At 38.9% G+C, this 27,546-nt stretch overlaps 1 protein-coding gene across 1 annotated transcript; it reads left to right on the top strand.

Annotated features, from left to right (window-relative positions):
• Positions 1 to 329: 329 nt before the first annotated feature.
• Positions 330 to 26,802, top strand: MTNR1A (melatonin receptor 1A; the record flags this gene model as incomplete). Its single annotated transcript, XM_083367045.1, has 2 exons — positions 330 to 753; positions 25,934 to 26,802. The coding sequence occupies exons 1-2, from the start codon at positions 573 to 575 to the stop codon at positions 26,800 to 26,802; spliced, it is 1,050 nt and encodes a 349-aa protein (XP_083223171.1). The 5' UTR covers positions 330 to 572.
• Positions 26,803 to 27,546: the final 744 nt, after the last annotated feature.

Raw genomic sequence — 27,546 nt, 5'->3', positions numbered from 1 at the left:
GTGAATGGCGGTCCTCGTTCCCGCGAGGGCCGCAGGGGGGGCACTGTGCCGGCGCTGCCCACTCGGACGGCAGCTGGAGTCCCCGCCCGGCGCACGTGCCTCGGGAAGGGGAGGCCAGACGCCAACGCGGAGTGTCACCTGGAGACAACGGTGGCGGCTGGTGGGGGGGGGGCGTCTGTGTGCGTTTGGGGAGAGGCGCCGAGGGGTCGATGCTGGACGCAAGTGCAGCAGCCAAGCGTCGGGGCGACGAAAGGGCACGAGGAGGCGGAGCGGGGGGGGGTTTCCTATAAAAATAGCTCAACGAGGCACATGCAGACTTCGGCGAAACGTCCACGCCTGAGTAAGGGAACGAGATGGGGGGCACGACAACGGGAGGCGTCCGGCGCTAGGGGCAGCCACTGGTTGGCTCGTCTGCCAAGGGACGGGGAGACGGAGTAATGCCGTTATCCTCCCACCCCAACCCCGTGCACATCTAGCGTCTCCCATAAGGAAGAGCAAAGGGGCGAAGTTCCGTGGTCCAAGTTTGCATCGCTGTCATGGACGTCCGGTGAGCGGCTCCTCGTCTCCTCGGCATGCCAGTCAATGGGAGCGGGCTGAATGGCTCAGGGCCGCAGGACCAGCTCACCTTGGACAGGCCCCCTTGGGTGGCTTCCACTTTGGCCGCGATCCTTATCTTCACCATCGCGGTGGACCTGCTGGGCAACTTGCTGGTGATCCTTTCCGTGTATAGGAACAAGAAGCTGAGGAACGCTGGTGAGAAACGGGAAGCCGAAGGAGGGTGGCAAGAAAGTTGCAAGCCAACCCAGCCGCCCTCCGGACGGGACTCCGGGGAGAGGAGTGGAGATCGGGAGGGTTGAGGTGGCCCGACGGTCACTCCGACCCGGGACAATATTCCCCTGCAAGTCATAAAGGCGTTTCTTCTGACTGCGAGGGGCCCAATAGTTTTTTTCTCCCCCTCCCCCAGAAAGCTTGATCGCTTGCCTCCCCAAGCGCCCTCCCTCTTTAATCTGGCGAGCACTCCTGTACAACTAGGCTCCATCCAGCCGCCAGCTCTTTATTCTCCGGACTCTGCCTGGCTGCTGCAAGGCAGGTTCTGTAGCTCAAGCTAAGCTTCCCCGGAAGTTTGGAGTGACACCCTTCTTCCTATGACCTTCCCATAGGACAGGGGTATCAAACTCAATTTCATTGAGGGCCGCATCAGCATTGCGGTTGCCCTCAAGGGGCCGGGTGGGTGTGGCCAGGGTGGGCGTGGCCTACTGGGTGGGTGTGGCTAGAGTGCGTATGGCCTACTGGATGGGCGTGGCCAGCTCTACATCGTTCACATCAAGGGTGCCTATGGGGGCCTGGCAGGAGTGGGACAGATCTGAGGGTCTCTGGCAGGAGGAAGGTCTCTGGGCCAGGGCCAAGGCAGCGGGGGCCGTTCCCTCACTGTTTCCAGGATGGCTTCCGGGGCCACATGAAACCACTTCGTGGGCCGGATCCGGCCCCCGGGCCTTGTGTTTGACATGTCTGCCATAGGATGAACCCATCTCGTGTAACCCATCTCCCTGCTTTCTTCTATGGACTTTAAGTGCTCACGTTTTCCAAGGTTTGCAGGTTGCCCTCGCTGTTATTCTCGAGCCCTGTACTATGCAAAGCATCAGCTTCAGAGTGGGTGACAAAAAACAAGGGTCTGAAATGTTTTTTTTTCCCTCCACTTGAGATGGGAGAGTAAACAAGGATATATTTTTTAGCAGAAACCAGGTTTTAGGCTGTTATATAAAACTCCATGCTCAGTGTAATTTGTAAGATCCAGTCCCAGTTGGAGTCATGCAGTCAGGCAAGAGAGAGAGAGAGAGAATAAAATTCTCTCTTAGATGAATAAATGGAAAGAGAGATGGTCAGTTAAATCACGCTCTATGTTATTTAATCCAGGGTAAGAAATAGTGGTTATTTGTACAAAGTGAATATGTTGCTTCCTTGCCTGTTTGGGGTGCAGCCAATTCAATGCTAACCAATTCTTTGGCCTTTCCTCTGACTATTTAATTCATTGGGAGATTCTCAGGCAGCTAAACAAAGTTTTACTTCTTCTTGTGGGGGTGTATTTAAAGAAGAGAATCTCTTAAGAAAATCTGCCTTCTTTGATGCTTTATCTAATAAAGCAAGGTCTTTTTCCTTATTCGCTTTATCAAGTTGGTGCACAACGTATTCTAAATCTAATCGCTCATATCTCTCTGGCCCTTTTAAACTTTCATTAAGAAAAAAACCTTGCTTGCTGAAGGAACAGAAAACACGTGCAGAGAACAGAAAACACGTGCAGGGAATTGCGTCAGCAAAGCAGACAAATGTATTTCCACACCCCCTTCTAGAATTCCAATCTTTAGTTGATGCTCTGAATGAAATGTCTTGCCAGCTTTGTCATATGGAATGTTAGTTGTTCTTACGCAGTGTTTTAACAATCTGGACAGATGAAACCTGACAGGTGACTCTGGGGAAGCACATCTTTTTTCCTGTGGTGTCCATAAGAGCACCTAACATATTGCAGTGTTTTCCAGAATTTGTGGAAGTTTTAGAATAAATCACCTCCTTACTGCCACAAGGTAATTATTACATAACCAGAGTGCAATCAAAGGATATAGCCTTTCTTTGAGGTATTTGCTGCTACTGTTCTTTTTATTAGTGGGGAGTACCGAAAACAATATTATGTTCGTTTGTTGTGGGCGGGAGGCCACCTCACTGACTTTAGATTTTGGAACTCTATATTAAATAACGTGTTGGGTTACAAAGTGAATTTCCATTTGCAGTATAGAATTCTCATTGTCTCTCTCTTGCAGCCCTTTCTGCATGGCCCCTCTACACATACACAAACACACACACACACACACACACACACACACATTTCTGCATGTATATTCTACAGTACTGACAGAAGGACAGACCAAGTGGAAACAAAGTTTTACTTTGATATTGAAAATAAAAGGCAATAGGAACTGATTCTCTCAGGCAATAGGAACTGATTCTCTCAGAGCAAATGAATACAAGCGCATTCTATTGTATACAACAGTGAGGGCAAACCTTTTATAGACTGAGTGAGCAAAAACCACCCTTGTTCTGCCCCCCACCCTGCCCCCAAAGGGCCACCCACCACCTCCATGGCCTGCCAATTGCCCAGGTGGCCCAGCAGCGCCATGGTGGCCAGGCCTTCTTCCATGCCCCGCATCATCTGCATGCAATGGGGCACGAGGGTGGAATCTTGTCCCCGCTGCCATTGCCATGTCCTTGGCTGCGTTGCTTTGCACGGGCTGCGCCTGGGGGGCGACTCTCCTCCAGGGGGCTGCTGGTGAGGATGGGGCCATGGGGGGAGGCAGGGCTGGGGCCTTTGTGTGTGCGTGCCCACAGAGAGAGCCATAGGTTCTCCACCACTGGTATATACTATATGCATACAAGCAAATTGGTTAGCATTCACCTGGTCCCATCTGGGACTTGCAACTTCTTCCTCACTTCTCCATTGACTTTACTTGTTGGGAACTGTCACAAGGAGGTGGTGACTTAATGATCCACAAGTTTCACTTACCAATAACAACATGGATTGCCAGGAGTGCCATCACTAAGCTATGCAGTCATGTGACACAAGTGCTTTAAGACCACGTTGCTTAGGGACCAAACTTCCAGTCCCAATTACCATTGTTAAGCAGGAATTACATATATAACCATAACAACTTGGAGTGGTAGAATGTACAATTGTTTGAATGAGAACTGTATATTGTTTTCCTATGTGAAACTATTTCCTTCCTGAGGCAAGTTTATTTATTTTATTTATTTATTTATTTATTTAATTTAATTTATATACCGCCCTTCTCCTTGGTGGGGACTCAGGGCGGTTCACAGGGCATATATAAAAAAGACAATACAAAAATTAAAAAAGGTTAAACCCATGCCCAGTTAAAAACAGTAAACAAATCTAAAACAACTATTAAAACCCATCCCCGTCAGGCCAGACCAGCTATTTCAAATAGGTGGGTCTTCAGGTCACGACGGAAAGTTCGGAGGTCTGGTGCCATCCGGAGCTCCACCGGCAGTTGGTTCCATAATGCCGGAGCGCCCACAGAGAAGGCTCTCCCCCTGGGGGCCACCAGTCGGCATTCCCTGACTGGCGGCACCCTGAGGAGGCCCTCTCTGTGGGAACGCACAGGGCGGAGGGGAGTTGATGCCGGCAGCAGGTGGTCCCTGAGGTATCCCGGACCCATGCCATGTAGGGACTTAAAGATCGTTACCAAAACCTTGAACCTCACCCGAAAGACAACTGGTAACCAATGCAGCTCGCGGAGCAAAGGTGTAACATGGGAGTACCGGGAAGCTCCCAAGACAACTCTCGTGGCCGCATTCTGCACCAGTTGGAGCCTCCGAGTGGTCTTCAAGGGAAGCCCCATGTAGAGAGCATTACAGTAGTCAAGGCGAGAGGTCACGAGCGCATGAGTGACCGTACACAGGGCATCCCGGTTCAGATAGGGCCGCAACTGGCGCACCAGGCGAACCTGGGCAAAAGCCCCCCTAGTCACGGCCACTATATGATCTTCCAGGGTAAGCCGTGAATCTAGGAGGACTCCCAAGTTGCGAGCCCTATCCACGGGGGGTAAGAGCTCACCCCCCATAGAAAGAGATGGAACATTTTGAATGTCCCGGGATGCCGGAATGCACAGCCACTCAGTCTTGTCAGGGTTGAGTTGAAGTCTGTTCCTCCCCATCCAGACCCGAACCGCCTCCAGGCAACGGGACATCACAGCAAGGGCATCACTGGGGTGGTTTGGGGTCGAAAAGAAAAGTTGGGTATCATCGGCATACTGATGATACCCAACTCCAAAACCACGAATGATCTCACCCAGCGGTTTCATATAGATGTTGAACAGGAGAGGCGAGAGAACCGAGCCCTGAGGAACTCCACAAACGAGAGACCTAGGGGCCGATCTCTGCCCCCCTGCCAACACCGACTGCGTGCGTCCCAGGAGATAGGAGGAGAACCACTGAAGAACTGTGCCTCCCACTCCCAATCCCCTGAGACGCCGCAGCAAGATACCATGGTCGATGGTATCGAAAGCCGCCGAGAGGTCTAATAGGACTAGGACAGAGGAATATCCCCTATCCCGAGCCCTCCAGAGATCATTCACCAGAGCGACCAATGCCGTCTCCGTGCATAATTGTATATATTAGGTTTATAATCTTACTTTCCTCCAAGAGTTCAAGGTAGTATTTGTTGTACTCCAATATTTTCTCCACAAAATAGTATTTTCTGAGCGTAAGATTGGAATAACTTATTAAATATAGTATATTAAAATGTATTGTTTACAGAATTAGTGAATAATTTAGTTTCTGTATTTACCTGCATTGCTGAGCTCAAAAATAAATCACTAGCCTCTTTAAGTTCATCAGCTGAGAGGCATTCTGAATCCATTAAATCCATCTTTTTCCACATCAACTATAAAAAAGTTTGTTTTAAAGGAACATTATTGTTCCATGCTTGGTATTTTCAGCTTGCAGAGGAGTGGAGAGTCAGAATATTTATAGTCAGAATCACACTAAATATTTTTGGATTGTGCGAATGATGTAATGACATGATGTTCCAAAGTGTGTAAGCCTGGACAACACATAAGGATTCCATGTTTTTATAGGTTTTGTTCAGGGATAGATGTAATATATTTCAATTATTTATGTTAATACTCTATTGGTGCAGCACACACAACCATTCTCTTTCATTTTCTATCCAGAAATGGCATAAAATTGCTACTGAAATTTGATAGCATGGTCAGAGATAGCTGCAGAGCTTGGGGCAATACGGCAATGAACTATTAAACTATTCAAGATAACATAGTTGGGAGTAGCCAGTGCTTATAATCTTAGAAAGTGACTGTTGTTTGGAACAGGTAGACCAGATGAAGAAAATTCTAATCAACCTAAGAGTAACTGAAGAAAATTCTAATCAACCTAAGAGTAACTTATTTGGAATAGAAGAGACCATTTTCTATAGTTTTTCATAATAAAATTCCAAAAACATAAAGACTTCTTTTCAGAGTTTACTGTTCTCAGGCATATATGCCAAGTTTTTAAGGATAGGTCTCAGTAATTCAGAATATCACTATCACAAGCTTATTTGTAGACATACACAATGTGTGACATTACTGTGGCTAAAATAATAGAAAATGCTTTAGAGCAGTGGTTTTCAACCTGTGGTCAGTGGACCCTTGCGGAGCACAATGTTGTCCAAGGGGGGTTCTGTGAAGGCTTGAAGAAATGTTATGATTTAAACCTTGAGTTACATCTTGGTGATCCGTGGCCACAAAAGATATTTAAAGAGGGTCCATGGTGAAGAAAAGTTAAAATCACTGCTTTAAAGTATCGTGAATGAAACCAGCTGAGATCTATCGAACATGAGGGAAATTGTGGCTGAGGGAGATATGACGAGGCTACAACTGGTATTTTGCTAGAAATAAGGTTCTACTTCTTTAGTCTTCTATGCCAGAGGTCCCCAATCCCCGGGCTATGGATTGGTACCGGGCTGTGGCATGCCAGCAACCGGTTTGTACAAACAAGCAAAGCGTCATCTGTGGGATGCAGGCAACACACAAAACCACACACTCTCCGGCCCTTGGAAAAATTTTCTCGACGGAACTGGTCCCTGGTGCCCAAAAGTTTGGTGACCTCTGTTTTATGGCATGTTCAGAACTTCTGACCACATTTCATAAGCACTGTCACATTTATCTGCTTATTTGTCTTCATCTCAGGTATTGCTTTTCTAATTATCTTTTCATTATTATGGTCAAGGGTGTACTAAGAGAATAATTATATTCAGCGTAAGATGTGGAAGTCTTGTATTTATAAAGAAATTATCATTGTAATGAGCAGCACAATTGTATGTCAATATGCTAAAAAATCCATTCTTTGCAACTTTTTAAAATATCTTAACCTAAGATATTTAGGTTAAGGATTTTCTTCTTAATCCTAGAAAAAAAGTCATTAGTCAGCAAAATAAAATCAATCCTGGAAAAAGATTGATGTCTATCAGAAAAAAAAGTATAATCCTTTTCGTGTAAATGTGTATCACGCCAAATATCTCGCAGTTCCAAATCGTCCTTCATTTCAAAAAAAGATTTAGGCAATCTAGCATGGCTCGGGACACGCTTAAAAGAACCAGCTTTGTCCATCTGTACGTCTAAGACACCATTCCAGTCTCCCATAAAAATAAAAGATTTATAATCCAATTGGGTAACCTTTGTGTGTAGTAAGTTAAAAAAGTCAGCTTGTTGTTGATTAGGAGCATACAGTCCAACTAGAAGCGTTTTTTTACCTTCTAACAGCAAATCTATCATAACATATCTTCCTTGCTTATCTACGTCAATTAGTTCCGCTGTTAGAGTACTTTTAACGTAGACAACCACTCCATTTTTCTTATTCATCGCAGAAGCAACAAATTGCGTACCCAACCTTGAATTCGATAAGTACTTTTGGTCCATAACCCTAATATGCGTTTCTTGCAAACAAATAACATCAGTCTTAAATTGTTTTAAATATTGAAAAACTTTCCTTCTCTTCTGTGGTGAGTTTAATCCATTAACATTCCAAGTTAGAAATTTAGTCGCCATGCTTGGCATCCCGAAGCTTTTGGAGCACGTCTGCAATGACCCCTGTGGCTTCCTTGGGCCACAGCTTCACTATAAGTACGCTTTGGAAGTTCCATTACTTTCTGCTGGTCTTGCTCTTGCTCTTGTCTCGCTCGTCTTAAAGTGGCACGCGTCATCCTCTGCTCTCCAGCAGCAGCTGATGAGACTGTAACTTGATCCCCTCCAGCACCATTCTCCTCTGTCTGTCTAGCTTCAGCGTCTTGAGGCTTTCCCTCTCCAAATCCCTTTGCAGCTTCCAGAAGTGATAGAGGGGTTGCTTTTAACACATTGCTGTAAAAATCACGTGCCTGAGTCACAGTAACCAGACGATATCTTTTACCTTCATGCATCACCACCATTCCGACTGGAATCTCCCATCTAAACTTGATATCACATTTCTTAAGTTCCTGTGCAAGGAATGCGAAATCTTTCCTTCTCCTTAAAATCTTTGGAGGAATCTCTTTTAAAACCAGGACTTCTTGCTCAGCAACCACAAATTTAGTATCGTAAGCAGCTTGAATAACTTCATCTCTAGTTGCTCTCTTTGTAAAATAGACCACCACATCTCTAGGTAACTTCCTCTGCCTTGCAATCCATGAATTTACACGAAAGATTTTATCCATACTTCCCTCTATTACAGATGCTGGCTGGCCCAGTACTGCTTCCAAAGCCTCAGAGATCATCTGCTTTAAGTCTTCTTTAGGATTCTCTTTTAAGCCCCTGATTCTAATAGCATACTGCATCTGATGGTACTGGACAAGGCTCAATTCTCTGTCCATTTTGTCCCTTATATTTTCATTCTCTAGTACCTTTACTTTAGTACCTTTACTTTACAATGCCAGATTCTTTTATTAAAGCATTTGCAGCTGATGAACTGTTGAGAGAAGAGACTTAAAAAGCAAACTTGACTCATCTTAAATAATTGTTATTAATTAAACTGTAACATTTAGCTATAACTGTTACAAATTCTGAATTCAGGAGTATTTAGTTATTCAATTACATATCTCATGTAACTTTATATTCATGAGAAGACTGTTAAATGAGACTCATCAAAGCAACATGAATTCTGTGTTGCACTGATATGATAAAAGTGCAGAGGATACAGGATATATAGCATAGTATTATTTGTCCTGTGTGTTTTGTGAGAAAAGATTTTCTTTTCAGTTTCTAATTGTTATTTAAAGCATTTAAGACATTAAATACATATAGTACATTTCTGCATATGTGTATGTGTGTGCATGTGCATGTGCATGCACACATGCACATACTTTTTATTTGTAATGTATTATTTATGAAGAAGCTATAACTCTACAGAATAAGTACATGGAACCTGGGTAATTATCACAGTTATTTGCTGACTTTTTCACTATGAAAAACTTCACCACATGATGGAAATCTGACATAGATCAGAAGATGAATAAAGATGCCTCTTAAAGAAAATGTAAATCAGTGAAGATCACCTTTTTTCTCTCTTCAAGGAAAAGTTACTGATTAAGGCCAGTTGGAAGTGATACCTTGAGGAAATCAATCTGTTTCTTCATTCTTTCCATCATGTTACCAAATGGCTGAAGAAAATGGCAATTTGGATATCTGGATTTCTTTTAGCTTTTTGGGAAGAAAGTGGGTGGGTAGGAGAAAGCAAAAAAAAAATGGCTATGCACTATATAGAGAAGGCCACAATTCATTCTCTCTTCACAGCAATCATAACTTTTGCAACTAGAGTTGCGGAACTCAAATCAAAAGACAGATATCTCTCAGAGATCTCCTAAGAATGTTGTTCAAGAAAGTACAGGGGAAACTCGAAAAATTAGAATATCGTGCAAAAGTTCATTTATTTCAGTAATGCAACTTAAAAGGGGAAACTAATATATGAGATAGACTCATTACATGCAAAGCAAGAGAGTTCAAGCCGTGATTTGTTATAATTGTGATGATTATGGAGTACAGCTCATGAAAACCCCAAATCTTTCATATTGAAGGATTAGAATAGGTATAAAATAAGATTCCCAAATTTCTCCATGGTTGTTACCCCAATAAGCTTTTTTTTAGAAATACTTACAAAATTGATTGACCTACACAGACCTACTGACTTCTGAAAGTGAACCTAAACTGAAAACAGGAAAAGAATTTGAAATGGAGGGTCATACTTATCAATAGTTTGCTTATGTTCAGTTAATAGAAAGATTTAAAGACTCATTTTGGTTTTACAAATGAGAAAACTGATTTTGAATTAGATTTAGGTACTAATGACAAGCATGTTATTGCTAAGGTATACAAACTATTATTAAAAATGAATATGGAAGATTAATATAACAAAGATTTATCTAAATGGGTAAAAATTTTAAAGTATGATATAATGCTTGATCAAGAGAAAACTTTGTAGATTAAAGGACTGAAATTTACATTAAATTATATCTTGAAAGACAATTCTTATAAGATGAAGTGTTGTTGGTATTTAACACCTGAAACCTTTGGTTTTTCTATATAAGGGGATGCAGATGTAGTTATTTCAAATATTTTGCCATTCAGCGGTGCCATACAGGATTCCACATGTGCTAATTATGTCCTTATTGCACTTTATTTGGCATTTTGTAATTTATAGTCAGAGATAAAGCTAAGAGTTTAATAATTATGAAGATTTTGTTTGTTAGTTTTGCAAAAATTGAATAGTAATTAGGCTAAGTCTATACTTAAATTTCTGCCAACCTAGCAGTTCGAAAGCACGTAAAAATGCAAGTAGAAAAATAGGGACCACTACAGTGGGAAGGTAACAGCGTTCCGTGCGCCTTTGGCGTCTAGTCATGCCGGCCAAATGACCACGGAGACGTCCTTGGACAAGCACTGGCTCTTCGGCTTTGAAACGGAGATGAACACTGGCCCCTAGAGTTGGAAACGACTAGCACGCACGTGCGGGGGGAACCTTTACCTTTACCTTTATACTTATATTGAGCAAGCTGAACAGTCTAGCAGTATGTTGTGACTGATTTAGGGTTTGATAGGTCTCTCAGCACTGACTTCCTGGACTCACAGAAATAAGAGCGGGATGGGGTCTGTGCGTGGCATGATGCATTAGCCGTGCTGGATAACAAAGTTGGTTTTTCGTGTGTTAGCAGCATATCACATACAGGTATTCTTTGAAATTAAAGCTTGCCATCTAAATATGAAAAACAATTAGCATTTGAATAAGCATATTCCCTTTCCATAACATTTAGGGCAACTCTAAGTTCCAGCTTTTCAGTTGGAATTCCATTTCCATAATTTTCAATTGATCTAGCTAATATAGAATTCCAAGAGTTGAACTACAACCAATCTGAAGTGTAGCATATTTAGATATTTCTACAAGGAGTTTCTTATAAAAAGAAGGTGCATAAAGCAAAGGAATTAACTAATTGCAATCCCATTAACTAATTGCAATCCCATTTTACTTTTTTAGCAAATTAGTCATAGGCATATGACACTAATCAACTTTTGATGAAACCAGGGCTTTTTTTGTCATAGAACGCCCAGAACAGAGTTCTGGCACCTTTTTTGGATGGAACCTTGTAGGGTAGGCAAGGCGGGTTGTATGACGTGTGAGTTCCAGCACCTTTTTTTTAAAAAACAAAAAAAGCATTGGATGAAACAGAATGTATTTAATGGTATTTGATGAGGTGAATGCTATTGCTGCTTTCCATTGTAATATCCATTTTTATTGACACTTCTTCTGACACAGATTAACAGCTATCTGATTGCTTAATTCAATTGGCACAGTATACTAAGACAAATATTATTATTTGGTTTCTAAACTGTTTTTTTTAATCCAGATTTTTCTCCAATTATATTGCAATTATTATTTTTATTTTTTTAACATATAAACTGATATTCAGGAAAATAATAATTAGTTCTTAGCCCAAATATAGAAACAGGGAAAAAATTAAAAATCTTAAATATGGAAGTGTGATTAAATTATTATTCAGAGCAGTCTGTTCCATTCCTTCTGTAAATATTTGCTATAAATATAAAACAGCATTAATCTCTTCTCCAAATCTCATTTTTTAACTTTCAAGGCACAATTCATCATTGAAATATAAATATTCAGAGTCACTAATTACAGCTTCTTTTAATTTATCTCATTATTATAAGGACAATCTGGATAAGGTAGAATTCAAAGTTGGGAACTGATATTCCCAGGACATCTGTCCTATATGGGAAATATTTCCAAAGTATTACCAAACCCAAACTGTTCTTAGCCAAACAAGAAGATTGTTAATCAAATTTAATAATGTTGGGAATGAATGAGTGAACTGTGTACCTCTTTATAAGTTATAGAAAATCATTGTTATGCAAACATTACTGAAGTAAATATAAATAAAACCATGAGTCTTTCATAATCAGACAGCAGCCTTGGAAACATTCACTTCTGATCTTTTATTTATTTATTTATTTATTTATTTATTTATTTATTTATTTATTTATTTATTTATTTATTTATTTATTTATTTATTTATTTAAATTCCATTTATATCCCGCCCTTCTCCGAAGACTCAGGGCGGCTTACAAGCTTACCAGTAGCCTTCATTCTATGTTCCCCCTTGTGCAAATTTTCTCTTTTCACAGATGCTCTTAGGGCATAGTTTAGAACTGGATTTGTATCAATCCAAAATCTTGATTAACTTTAATGCATTTATTACTTTCCAAAACTACTCCCAACTTTATTTGAAAGTTTATATCAGATACGATTTAACCATAGTTAAAGCTGAGGAGTGGGGGGGGGGAAGAGAATAGTCCCTGGAGAGGTTAAGGCCAATCTTTAATTTGTGAATGATAACTGTCAAAGAATAAGCATAACATCTGTATCAAGTCTTCATAAATAGTAGGAATGGGAACATGAGTCAAAACATACCAGGAGTACACAAAAGATTCAAAGGAGGTGCTTCATGATACATGGGAGCATAACAAAGTCTTGCTCTCTGAATCATTAAAGCAGCCACATTTTTTTCAAGGTTTAGGTGAATACATTGAAAACTATTCCAGTTGTCTCTGGATGTCTTGTGAAGTTTACCTTTTAAGTGTTTTGTACAGCCCTGAAGTGAATACTACAGTTAGTAGGAACATATGGTAAACAGTCATTGATGGATACCATTTTAGAACTTAAGTGATATGTCTCCTTTTTAAATGCTTTCATATATGTTTGCTTCAAACATCACTCTACCATCTGTAGTGTAAATAGGGGCTGCATCATATAATTCTGCTGATTGCAGAGCTTGGCTTTAAGGTAATTCTAATCAACCGTTTAAAACCTAATAAGGAAATCGAGGTCTATATTTGGAATTATAGACAGATCCTGCTGACTAGCATTTGCAGAACTGATTTTTTTTTCTGAAGCAAATATGAAATTTTGAACAGCAGTTTAATTTATTAACAAAGGGCCCTTTTTTACATAAATATTTGTTGAAACACGAAAGGCCAGATACTAGATTTTAATCTACTTCAGAAAATCAAATTATCACTTTCACCCTCATTGTTTTTGGTGCCCTATTTTTGAACTGAAGTAGATTTCAAATTTTTTATTGCTTCCAATGTAATAAAAAATACATCGATTGTTGCCTTGAATTTTGAAGTAAAAAAGTCCTTGTCATTATTGCAGATGTCTTTTGGAGCAAAAATGGAGGAGACATCTGAACCATCAGAAGGACATTTTCACTTTTAGAAGACCAGCTACTTACATGCAAACTCAGGATCTCATGAGAAGAAAGTGAACATTTGTATTTCAGAATTGCCTTACATCAGGTAGCGTGAAGGGTAAGCAAATTGCATATATGGAGGGGGTGGGAGTTAGCCATCTTAGACTGCAATTCCTACATCTGTTTACAAGGAAATAAGTCCCCTTGTATTTAAATGGGACTCACATGTCTGTAGATGTGCATAGAATTGCATCTTAAATTTCTCTGCAGGCGGAGAATAAAAAACTTCAAAAATGTTTTTCCCATTCTTTGTGAAATTTGTATCATAGTCATTTATTTGCTTTATTAATCAAATTCATATGGCTGACCATCTCATGGAAAGTGACTCTGGGAGGTGTTCAACAATTACAAAACCTACTGAATATTAAAGTACTATTTCCTGACATTTATATGCTTCCTTATTTTTATCAAACCTTCCTAGCCTACATGGTCTTCTGTATTTTTTGAGATTGTAATTTCCGGTGTGACCAGTCAAGCCCTGGTGACTGGGAATTTTGAAGTAGTAGAGCTCCCATGTCTGAAAACTATTGAATTTAGAAAAAGGTTTTCCATCAATTTTTGAAATTGAGATCTGAGAGCTGGATGCAATAGGATATTTATTTATATTATGGAGCCCTTTCTTTCTGACTCCCTTCTCCCAGTCACCCACAAATAGTAATGCAAGAGTCTGAGAATGATCACAACTAGTGAGCTAAATAATCATTGGAAAAAAGGATAAGCATCCTGAATTACATATTTTTGAAATGACCTGCCAAACTAATACTTTAAGAGTCTGTATATTTCTCTTATTTCTTAATAAGAAATTTCAACGTTAGGAAAACACAAATACTGAGGTACATGTATTTTGGGTTGAAATACATATGTCTTCACTATTAGAACATTTGTCATGCTACTTAAGCACTTTTTTTGTAGGGAAAGTTTGGCAAAACTACCAGTGGTGCTGTAAATTGTTTTTTTGACAATTGTCTTTGTAAGCAGAATTTAAGGGTATCAATTTTTAGCAAATTTGCTCAAAAATAATTCTAAGCAAAACACTAAAAGAACCTGTGACTTCTGTTTTCCACTGTTGGTGGAAGAATGATATTTGCCTTGACATTTTTATTATTATTTTGCTTATTTAACAACTGGGAAATATATATCCCTAAGAATGAGTCTTCATTTAATTTTTAGTCCATATTCTTTCTTTTTTTTCCAGGGGAGGGTTTTATGTACTGTGGCTCTGGTATATTGTAATGAGCTGTTTATATTTATTACTACATGTACAGAAACTGGTGGTTCACTTCCTTTTTTATCACAAACTTCCAGCTAACTCAACCCCAGCTTCCCATCTATGGAATATTGGGTGTCCTGATACTTTTCCAGGTTTCCCCAATCACAACTGGAAAAAGAACAATTTCCCCATTGATCCCACAAATTAGGAACAGGAAGCCAGATTTGCAGATTTCATTATGTTAATCTTAAAGTTGTTAAAGAAGTTCCACTGTAGGATATTGCAATTCAGTGGCAAAACCACTAGTTTAGGGGTGTAGGTTTTCAAAAAATAGCCTCTTCCCAACCCCACAAAAATAGGATGCTTACACTGATAAATAAATAAATAAAACTTGAAAGTGCCTTTATCTGCCCCACCTGAAACAGGAAAGAGGCCTGTTTCATTGAAAATATATGTTGCTATAGTATACATTTTGGGTCATTTGGGTGAGGATTTCTGCCTTTTAAATTTTATTTTCATTCTGTTACTCCTTCACCTTAAAATTAAATTAATCAAAAGATAAAATTCTACTTCAGTTTTTTAATTGAATTATAGTACCTTAAGGTAGACTTTTTTGCCTTGTTATAAATAAAATCCATATTATTATTTTTTTTATTGAAAAGTTTTAAAATACAGTTTTCCTTTAAAAAACCCCCCTTCCCCCTCCCTGCTCCCCCCCTACCTCCCCCCAACCTCCCTCCCTCCTCCCCTCCCTCCACCCCCACCCCCCCGACTTCCCAGAGCTAAATACAAGGTATATATATATATAAAGGCAATCATAAACAACCATATACTAACAACTATAAATTCTAAAATCCATCACTCTCTAGCTTATATAGGATAAGACACACCTTAACAATATTAAATATATATAAAAAACTAGAATAAAAAAAGAAAAAAACACGAAAGAAGACTTATTCGAATGCTACATAAAACTTCTTAACCCTATACTTGTTCTGGATAAACTCAATCCATTTTCTCCATTCCATAATATAACGTTCTTGCGAATGATCTTTCAAATAGGCCGAAATCTTCGCCATCTCTGCCAGGTCGGAAACCTTTAAAGTCCACTCTTCTATGGTCGGCAGTTCCTCTTTCTTCCAATATTGGCCTATCAAAAGTCTTGCCGCCGTAATTAAGTTCAACATCAGCTTGGTGTCCACAACTGTAGCGTCTGCAATTATTCCCAACAAAAAAAGTTGCGGACAAAACTTTATCCTCTGTTTAAAAATCTTCTGCATATTCCACCAGACTTTTATCCAAAAAGCCTTAACCTTCTTACATGTCCACCATATGTAAAAATATGTTGCATCTTCATCACCACACCTCCAACATTTAGGCTGATAATTCGGATACATACTTGCAAGCTTTTTAGGATCTAGATGCCATCTATAAAACATTTTGTAAAAGTTCTCTCTTAGCTTTTGAGCTTGAGTAAATTTTACGTTCCTCACCCAAATCTTTTCCCATGTGTCCATTGTAATAACTTCCTGGATGTTTTGGGCCCATTTTATCATACAATCCTTAACAAGCTCTGTTTCCGAGTCAATCTCTATCAATGCAAGATATATCCGTTTAATATGTGCTGGTCCCTGATTTCTAATCTGCTTTATCAAATTTTCATCAGTCATTGTAAATCCATTTTTCTGGTCTTCTTTCCACCTGGCCTGTAATTGAATATATTGAAACCAAGTTTGAACAACCTTCTCTTCTCGCAAGAGGCTATATGATTTCAAACACCAAACATTCCTTTCCAGGCTTAAAATTTCCTTGTACGTAGTCACATCATGTTTGAAACCAGCATGTATATTTTCTATTGCGTGTTTTGGAATTGCCCACAATGGTATCTTGCTGCTTAGCTTATGTCTATACTTCTTCCAAACTCTCAGCAATGCCTGTCTTAAAATATGCATCCTAAAGCCATATTTGATAAGAAGCCTAAATATATGGCTTCTTATCAAATATGATTAGTTGACAGTAAGTCAAATCACCACACTCATTTCCATTTCTGCCCTCATGAGGCAATTATTTTTCAGTGTAAAGCAGCTTGCTTCATATACCGACATTGTAAAGTGTGATTAGAAAGAGAGAAAACTTACAGAATTACTGGATAATTTCCTCAAATGATTTCTCCATCAGATGGCTTCTGAGTGTGAATCTATGAAATTATTAGTTGTTTGCCTCAGTCCTTTCCTTCTTAATAAGAATTATATTTAAAATTTAAGAAATGAGTAGTAAAAGTGTTAGAAAAGGAAAAGTTTTGTTACAAATTTGTTGCTTCTTGGCTTGCCTTCAGGTGCTTTGGAGAATTCTCTTTGATATATTGGAGATTTTTAAATAAAGAATGTTACAGTATATGCTGCTTGGGCTTCATTCAGGTTACAGATTTTTGAAGATTATAGATTGTTCCCGGCAGGGGAAAGTATTGTTCAAAGCTTAATTGTTTGAATATCTAGAGGGCTGCACTGTTAATATTCTCTGAACATTCCATTGGTCCTGGAAATGATGAATTAATTCAGCATTAATTAACTGAAATATCAAATAAACATTTATTAGCCCACTTTTTGAATCAAGTCAGTAAAAAAAAGTAATGTGAGGAATTGTGATGAAGCAATTAAATGTTGGTATTAAATGACTGCTTATGAAAAATTATCTTGGTATATAGAAAACTAAAATTAAAGCATCAATGTCATGCCTTTTATTGTGCATTTTTATCATTATTTATATTACTTATAAATTGTCTTGACAGGCTTTCTTCCTCCTTCAGAAGTGTAGCATATGAATATCTTTAATAATTGCATCTTCATTTCTAAAAGTAGAAATGAAGAAAAGAAAAACATCATGGGATCATTGTTTGAGGGCACTTATCTAACTATGGACACTTGCCAGAAATACAACAGAAAGATACTAGTTCTTATGAAGTAGTTTTGCATTCAAAGCATGGAATCTCAAACAGATGAAATAGTGATGGTTATTCTGCAGGTTACAGTTTAACATTGCAATTCTTTTAATATTACACGGTTGATATATGTGGATGTTCACAATCAAACTGCAAATTATGAGAGAAATTTAAAATTAGATTTAATTGCTTCTTTATCAATTTCTATTACATTTAGTGCATATGCCTCTCTGAGGACGGCTTACAGCAGGGGTGTCAAACTCAATTTCATTGAGGGCCGCATCAGCATTGTGGTTGCCCTCAGGGGCCTGGGTGGGTGTGGCTAGGATGGGTGTGGCCTACTGGGTGGGCATGGCTGGAGTGCATATGGCCTACTGGGTGGGCGTGGCTGGAGTGCATATGGCCTACTGGGTGGGCGTGGCCAGCTCTACATCATTCGTGTCAAGGGTGCCTATGGGGGCCTGGGCAGGAGTGGGACAGATCTGAGGATCTCTGGCAGAAGGAGATGGGACCGGGGAAGTGCCAAGGCATGGTCCCCTGGAGGAGCCTCACTGTTCCTCTCAGGCCATATGGGGAGGGGGCTGGACAGTGGCGCGGAGGTCAAATGCCCAGCCCAGCCCTCAAGCACCCACGGCACTAAGCCCAGCCCCACTTCCCCAAGGAGGTGCCCAGCTGCATTTACCTCCTCCTCAAGGTTGCTGCTGCTGTGCTTGCGCTCCTTAGCCAGGTTGCTCATGATGGGTAGGAGGGCAAAATCAAGAGGGAGGCCCACTCCCTCTCCATGTGAGGAGACCTGGCTTTGTATCCAAAGCTTCCTTAGCAATAGGATGGGAGACCCCCCAGGATAGGCCAGGAGGAGGGGGCAAGGGGATGCTGAAAGGGCAGCAGGGCAGGACTAAGGTAGGACTTCCCTCAGACCCTCCCTCTCCTTCCTTCCTTCCTAAGAACAGAGTGGTGGGAAAATATTTGAGATGAGGGAGGGAGAAAAACAGGCAAGAAACACAGCTGGGGAAGTGTCATCCTTTGTGAGGAATGAAGAATTGCACCATCGCCTGGAAGTGGCTAGCACATGGCCCTCGCCTACTTCACATATCCGGCTTGGTGGGCTCTGTGGGAGGAGTTGCCATGAGCAGCGTGAGAGCCGATGTTACCTGTGTAATGCTGCCCAGCCTGCCCAGTTTTGGCAGACAGTGGAGCATTCTCCTCACAGTGCCATGAAGCTGAGCCAGGTGGCATGAATCTGAAGAGAAGCACAACACTGCCCAGCCCCTAGCCTGCCCGAAGTAGGCAGGGCCATCTGCTGGCCACTTCCAGGCGATGGTATATTTCTTCATTCCTCACAAATGGTGATATCTCCCCAGCGTGCACCCACGGGGCAGGGCCGACGCAGCATGGGCCGGCCCTCACTGTTTCCAGATGGAGCTAAGACTGAATGTATTTCAGCATAGATGACCACCACAAAATTGTACATTGGCTCCCAGCCAGCCGGGGCCGGGGCCAAGACAGAGGGAGCTGTTTCCTTACTGTTTCCAGGATGGCTTCGCGGGCCACATGAAACCACTTCGCGGGCTGCATCCGGCCCCCAAGCCTTGTGTTTGACATGTCTGGCTTACAGTGTTTACAATCAATATGTTTCAAATATTTTACCTGGGAACAGCCAGGTCTTCAATTGCCTTGTGAAAGGCTAAAAGGGTAACGGAAACTCCTGGGGAATGAGGCCAGTGACATTCAGGGCACAGAAACACCATCACTGGGCCCATGTCCTGAGCATCTACTCCTTTTATGCACACGTGGCCAGGCAGTTTCTGTTTGGAGAATCCAAATTCTATAAAGTTTTGTAGGTCAAAATTATGTCATACATTTGTTCTGCAAACCCATTGGTAATAATGATAGGGAATTATCAGTGGTGTTCCATTCACATCCTGCCTACCACATCTTAATCAACTGCAGTTTCCAAGATGTTTTGCAGTGTAGACCAATGTATAGCATGTGACAGTAGCACACCACTCACAACTTCCCTGCTTTCCTAGCATTATTTCTTGATCCAAAAAGATTTCCAAGTTGCAAAGCTGATCAACTGGGATGGGTGTGGAGGAGAATCCCTTCCATATCTAACTCTGGAATTATGTCTAAATTAAGTAATATTTAGCATTAATATTTATACAACTATCCATTATTGCTTCCAGAACAGGGTAAGGATTTCCATTGTATCTTTGACTTGGCCTAAGGTGGCAATATACAATTGAGCATCATCGGTTTTCACTGATGATGAATAAAGAATAATATTCCCCAGTGGCCTCACATATATTAATGACTTTATATTTGAGGTTATATGTTTAAACTATTAGTCTGATTCATTCCTATCATATTGTATTTAAAGTGTACAAAGTTTCCCTTGGCTTCTATGTAATTGAAATTTAAATTGAAAATTCTTTGTACTCTTTGCTTAATTAAGAAATTGTAGAAAATATAAATTTTGACTTGATTAAAGAATTAGTAATAGTAACAGGAATTCTTTGTGACCTCTATAGCTTGGCTAAAATGTTAGTGTTGTTGCCTTCAATAAGTATGTAACATTTTTTGTTTTCTGCTGCCTCAGAAGTCATGATGAGTAAATGAGTCAACAATTTATTAACAATCATTTATTCAGTACTCATTATATATTCAGAGACGTTTAAGTAGGTTTTCAAGTTTTAGATTCCTTGTGGCAAATACATACTGGATTCAATGGACCTTTAAGAACTCTTCCACTTCTATAATTCTAAGTATGTGTAACTGGCCAGATAAAATCAACAGGAGTTACAGTAAGAAGGATGTTAATCAGTGAAAGTTAAAAATATATTGTGTTGAACATCATGTCCAGATGTATTTTCTGCCTTTTTAATGCTGAAGTTTGATGTAGGTTACTTCATTTATTTCATTTTTATCAGGTAATAAAACTATTTTTTAAAAAAAATAATTTATTTATGTATTAAAATAAATAAAAATAAGTTAATATTGGAAAGCATTCCTCTTTTGTTTGAATGCCAAAGAATTAATTTATCTCTAAATGTTTTCTGCTAAAGGGATGGATTTTTGCATCCAGATCACTACATACATAATGAATGTGCACAAGGAAGTTTAAAGATGGAAAAAGAAAGGTCACCTCACATTAACTCTGGGGGAAAGATTGTTTTCCATGACCATTCTTTTAGTTAAAAACAAGAATTCTCAGACAAAAGAAGAAGTTTTTGTCACATTCATCTTCATTCCCTAACTCTAAAGGGAATAAAAGTCCTACAATTCAAGATGAGGTTCCCTTGACAACATCATGTATTTAGTATCTTATGCAAATTCCTACATCTTCTTTCTAGTAAGACTGTATTTAAAGTTTCTCATATATCTTTCTTGTAAATATTTTTGTGCTTATTTGTTGTATCAGGAGCAAGAGACAATAATAATAATAATAATAATAATAATAATAATAATAATAATAATAATAATAATAATAATAATAATAATAATAATAATGTTGGAAGAGACCTTGGAGGTCATCCAGTCCAACCCCCTGCTCAGGCAGGAAACCTTATACCATTTCAGGCAAATGGCTGTCCAGTCTCTTCTTAAAAACTTCCAGTGTTGGAGCATTCACCACTTTTGGAGGCAGGTTGTTCCACTGGTTAATTGTTCTAACTGTTGGGAAGTTTCTCCTTAGTTCTAGGTTGCTTCTCTCCTTGACTAGTTTCCATCCATTGCTTCTTGTCCTGCTTTCAGGTGCTTTGGAGAATAGCTTGACTCCCTCTTCTTTGTGGCAGCCCCTGAGATATTGGAACACTGCTATCATGTCACCCCTCACTCTTCTCTTCATTAAACTACACATACCCAATTCCAGGAACCGTTCCCTATATGTTTTAGCCTCCAGCCCCCTAAATCCTTCTATATTTTATACAGCAATGAATTATTTGTAAGTCCTTTAGCAAAATACCAAGGTGTTAACAGAGAGTTGTAAGTTTAAATGCCAGGAGCAAAATCTGCAGCCCAGTTCCAAGGAGACTGGAAGCATATTATAATGTTTGTGATTTTAATTTATTTATTTCTTCAATCTGAAACTGTAGTTCCTCATTCAATTCAGTTAATACATGTTCTCATAATATTTTAGTGGTATTCTTCAGTTAGACAGCTCTTTTAAATGGCCAATGTTTTCTGCTATAGAAATCCTGTAATGAATTATTCAAAGTTACCTTTATTAAAAAAATAAGAGAAAATTATTGAATTAATGTCAGAGAGAGTATAGAAATTTCAGAGGAAATTTTCAAAGAGATTGAAGATTAATTTCTCTAATAGAACAGAGTTTATATTCAACTATAGAAGTTTTAAAAGTATTTTAATATATACAATAATATATTATACATATATTAATACATATTAATATTAATATGTGATACATATACATATTAATAATGTATTAAACACATGCATCCATAATCATTATATCTATTAATATTGCACAATTTAAAATACAATTCAAACAGGAAACTTTGATTCAACACTGGTACAAACCTACTGTCATTTACTTTGTGTACAATCTCAGCAAACCTTTTGTACTTCTAGCATAAATGGGTTTCACATGCCATCAGTAAAATCAGATAAAGTGTACCTTTCCTGTGTCTGAAATAACTTAGCAGATACCTCTTTTTTTCCAATATACTTCTTGCAGACTGATAAATGTAATGGGCACTTATAAATGGAAATATAAAACTACATCCTAATTCTGAGTATTACTACAAAGACAGATTTTTTTATATAACAAGAATTTGTCATATCTACTCTTATTGTTGAGGGTATAGTTTGCAATTGTAAAGTGCTAAATGCTTGCTGAACGTTACAGATTATATTGACTAATTATTCTGTTCAAGATTCAATTTCAACCTGCCATGTTAAGACGAGAGCCTTGATAGAACCACAAGATTCTTATCCCTCCAAGTGTCCAAATTATAACACTGTAAAGTCTTGCAGTTCCTTAGGAAAGTTGGTTTTGAGAGTGAATCCTTGTTCAACAGTTCACTAAAGGCAGATTGGCATTCATTTTGTTAAATTAACAAAGATAAGCATGACTTAAACTAAATGTGGACTGTTTTAAAGAGATACCTTTGAAAAGAGTGTTCAAGAATTTATCAATATGAGCTTAGTTCAGAGTAAGCCAATTCATTTTGTACAAGATAGCCAAGATTTCCTTTAATAAGAACAGACAGTAATATTTTGTAAAACAGTTTTTCCTACATCCTGGACATACTTCTTCAAAATTTCTGAAAGCTGCAAAATTACTGCTCCAAAGAGTATTTATGGAATAAGGAAATAATAACCATAAGCAACTCTTTAATGTGGTTTAATAGCCATTGCAATTTGAATATGGTTGTACACAGTCTGTAATGCTCTACTTTCTGTGACCTGCTTTATTTGCAGTAACACAGACATCTTACTAATAATTACTCAAGAGATTGTTCTGAATATAACTGAAATCATACATCGCTATAATGCAATCCCTTTATAATCATGAACACTGATTATAACACAATCACAAATCATATTACCTTGGATTACATACAAAACCATCAATAGAATGGGAATGGGGTTTACAGAACACATTTGTAGGGTTCCTGGTTCTTAAATGCCTATCTGGATCAGTTGTTTGGTTAACAAAGCTTGTTTGTGTCTCCTAAATAGAGTCAATTGCTAAGATAATAAAATAGACCTATGTGAAAATTACTAATAATATAAAATATATGGCCTATTTTTAGATGGACAGATATGTTGAAGTACGCGTGCTTTCTGCTGAAATGAACACTGAGTTTAAAGCCATTCACATCCTTTTATATAGCCACCTGCACTATTAGAACTAAATCCCGACAGCCTTTATGAATTACCATTTAATAAGCACATGAATTTTTATACATATGCTTAGCATAGGTTTATATATAGAATCTGGATTATATAGGCAAGCATTTCACATTTGAGGGAGATGTAAGAATTGTGAAAAGAATGTAATATTCCTGGGAGTTGCTAGAATGTTTTTATTTTCAGTCAATCATTATGTGCTCTAAAGATTGGAGATCCATTTATCCAAATTGAACTAGGATAATTAAAGCAGAATGAGACTATGTTAATAGTTTTGTAATCCTGAATATCTACCTATATTATTTTCTTTATATATTAAGAGAGATCGAATAGCTTTCAATACATGTGACCAAGTAGGTTCCTGACTATTTTAGCAGTGGTGAATTTTTATCCATTGGGTTAAAAAAATGTAATTTCATTTACAGTTTTCATTATATAAACATACTCAATTTCCTCTAATGGATGCTAATGAACTTTAATTTTCAAAATAATTTATGTAATTTACCTTTATGTTTATCTTCGTTTAGTGAATTTTCAAGATCTAGATTTTATAATTTATCCCAGTATAAGGTTTCCTTTTTAAGGAATCTGAAGACTTTTCTATACATTTTTTTTTAAAAAATATTTTGTCTTGGATTTCTCACAAATACTTTCTGTGTGACTGGATATTTCAGCATCAAAAATTGTTATGGTGTTATCCAACTAGATAGTTTTCACAAGTTTATTTTCATGAAAAAGTTGAGTTATTTTTAATGTATGTATATATGTAGAGGCAGATTTGGGAATATTTTTCTAACAACTTCTACTGAATGAAATATAATGAAACCCTGATCTATAGAAAGCAATGTTTTTTAAGTAAGAATAACAATCTTACATAGTCTTTATAGTGCCCTCAAATAATCAACCAATAGTGTCTTACTTGCATTAATCATCTAGAGAAGGGCATTTCAACTTTTTCACCAATTGTACCACCTTTAGGATATGGCAATATTCAAGTACCACGTGGCGAGGTGTCAAAAACTTAATGACAAAAAAAAACCCTGTTCAAAGTTGCAATTGCACTGAAATGACTTATGACTATTTTTCACACTTATGAGCATTGCAGCTTGCCCAGGGTCATGTGATTTATATTTGGATGCTTGGCAACTGATTCATACTTATGATGGTCACAATGTCCCAGGGTCATGTGATCCCCTTTTGCAATCTTTTGACAAGCAAAGTCAATAGCAGGGCTGCTGGTGGCCAAGTTCTAAGGCGGGACTTCCTTCCCTACCTCCCTGCCTCCCTTTTTCTCATTCCCATCTCTTTCTGAAGAAAGAATTTGAAAAACCCCTCCCATATTTTCCCTCTTCCATATATTCATCAAACAAGGAAAAGCCTCAAGAGACAAAAAAAAGACAAGCCACTGAGGGAACCAGCTTAAAAAGGCACATTCCCCTTTAAGAATTAGCTACTGGCTAGAAAGGAAAGTTAAGGAGCACAGCCAGCACCTAAGGAAGAAAAAAAAACGTAAATAAGTACTGGCTGCCAGCTAAGGCAGCCTCCCCAAATGGCTCCATTCATACGTAAAGGAATGCTACAGGCAAAATCCATTCAGGAGAAAAATATTTCGAAATCCCTTGCAGCAAAACTTACAGCTAACAATAGCAGAGCAATAGAAGCTAACACAAGACATCGGCCATCAGCCAAATAGAAATTGCCAAACACTCCTTAAGAACACAAAGCCCACATTGCACAAATCCCAGAACTTCAAAGTCACAAAAGCACATAAGAATCCTTCCACTCTCCATCTGCCTCCCTCCGTGCCTCACCTCCAGCTGATGCTGCCTTTCTTCATTGCTGCCTTTCTTCATTCCTCATGGAGGGCGACCCCTCCCTTGCTGCATTTCTTGCCTATTTGCTGCTGCCAGCACAGGTGGCTGTCACAAAAGTTGTAGATCGGCTCATGGCTGGCCTGCTTGAACTCCTCTCCTCTCCCCCCACCCTCCTCCTCCTTCTTTCCCTTTGGTACAGCTAGAGCTGACTCCACCTCCTCCCAAAGGCTGCTTCTTTTTCTCTCTCTCCTTCTCCCACCCAAACTGCCTCTGTTTATAGCCTCTCCTGTCTCCACTCCCTCCTCCTCCTTTCTCATGGGGGGCGTGAGCCGAAAGTGAGCCTGGGGCCTTTCCTTTGCCCCAGCCACTTTGCAGCTCTGGAGGACTTTTCACAGTAAGTCCTTGCCTATGCTGGCTCATTCTCTCCCCCTCTACACTTGGCTGGGCAGTGTACCACCTGCCATGTGCTAACATAGCACATGTGGTATGCGTACTACTGGTTGAAAAGCCCTGACCTAGAGTGTCTACCATTTTTTAGACTGTTGCTGTACCAAACATTTTTTATGATCAAAACTATGGCTCTAATGGGTTGAATTCATATCTTAAATTTATCATGGGAGAAATGAATGTATACATGCACATATCACATACACTTTGATCTTCAACTCAGCTTGTACTGTATGTAACTTTGTGTTTAAAAAATGCTATCAGTTATTAACTAATATATTATGTTTATTTTTCAGGAAATGTTTTTGTGGTCAACTTAGCTATCACTGATCTGATCGTAGCTATCTACCCATATCCTCTGGTCTTGACATCTGTCTTTCATAATGGCTGGAACCTTGGATATATACACTGCCAACTCAGTGGATTTATTATGGGCCTGAGTGTGATTGGCTCTGTTTTCAACATTACAGGCATTGCTATTAATCGATATTGCTACATCTGCCATAGCCTCAAATACAACAAGTTGTACAGTGAAAAGAATTCTGTCTGCTATGTCATTCTAATCTGGACTTTGACTTTTGTTGCCATTGTGCCGAACTTTTTTGTTGGATCTCTTCAGTATGATGCTAGGATTTATTCATGTACTTTCTCCCAGTCAGTGAGCTCCACATACACCATAGCAGTGGTTTTTTTTCATTTCATGCTTCCAATAACCATAGTAACATTCTGTTACCTGAGAATATGGATCCTCGTTATCCAGGTACGGAGAAGAGTTAAACCTGACTACAAACCTAAACTAAAGCCACACGACTTCAGGAACTTTATCACCATGTTTGTAGTCTTTGTACTGTTTGCAGTCTGTTGGGCTCCATTAAATTTCATCGGCCTTGCGGTGGCTATCAGTCCGGAAACTATAATTTCCAAGATTCCAGAGTGGTTGTTTGTTTCTAGCTACTACATGGCATACTTCAATAGTTGCCTTAATGCTATAATTTATGGACTTCTAAATCAGAATTTCCGACGAGAATATAAACGAATACTTAGGACAATTTGTACAAGAAAAGTTTTCTTCCAGGATAGTTCCAATGATGCTCCAGACAGGATAAAAAGCAAGGTTTCGCCCCTGCTCACACAAAACAATTTAGTGAGGGTTGGCTCAGTATGAAAAGAGAGATCTAGTTACTAACAGTTACTAAATATTATGTTACATGATACCCAAGTATTAAATTCAAGTATTAGCCCTGTTCTTCAACTTCTGTACAATACATGGATCCTTACATGTATATGCTGTATGGATTTAGATAAAATTATATGTATAACATTTTGGAACCAAGCTAATAATTACATATTCTATTATCACATTATGTATGATGTTACACACAGCAGGCATGATCTCAACAAAGATACTTGAAAACCATTGACAATAGTTAAGAAAACAATATGTAAGTTACATCTGACAATGATTAGATAATTTTCAGTAATCCAGTGACACCACAAATGTACATTGCACACCTACATTAGTTTTCTCTAATGTAAAATCATTGAATTCATAAAGACTTATAATGGGTACATGAAGGTATAGAATTGTAGCTTTGGGTTATTACAGAATTATAAAATAAATCACTGTAAATTACTTGTGTAATTTAGATTAGCCCAAAAGATGGATTAAAACTAATCATCTCATTACTTTGATTTCCTATGCTTATCACAGCCTCTCCCAACATTCAGCAGCCTCTTCCATTGCTTGCTATCCATAGAAGAGATTCTGTCAGTACACACAGTTTCTCCATGGAAGCCTCTGTATGAAGAATTGCATCTGGAAATAAAAATGAGATTGTGACATTGGGCTGCGTCTTTGCCTCAACTAAAAGTATATTATAATTATATGGCTCCAAATCTATTTCTGTCC

The sequence above is a fragment of the Vipera ursinii genome, assembly GCF_947247035.1.
Source record: "Vipera ursinii genome assembly, chromosome: 7".
NCBI lineage: Eukaryota > Metazoa > Chordata > Lepidosauria > Squamata > Viperidae > Vipera > Vipera ursinii.
The sequence above is the reverse complement of the archived record's forward strand: the minus strand, read 5'-3'. Positions and strand labels throughout refer to the sequence as shown.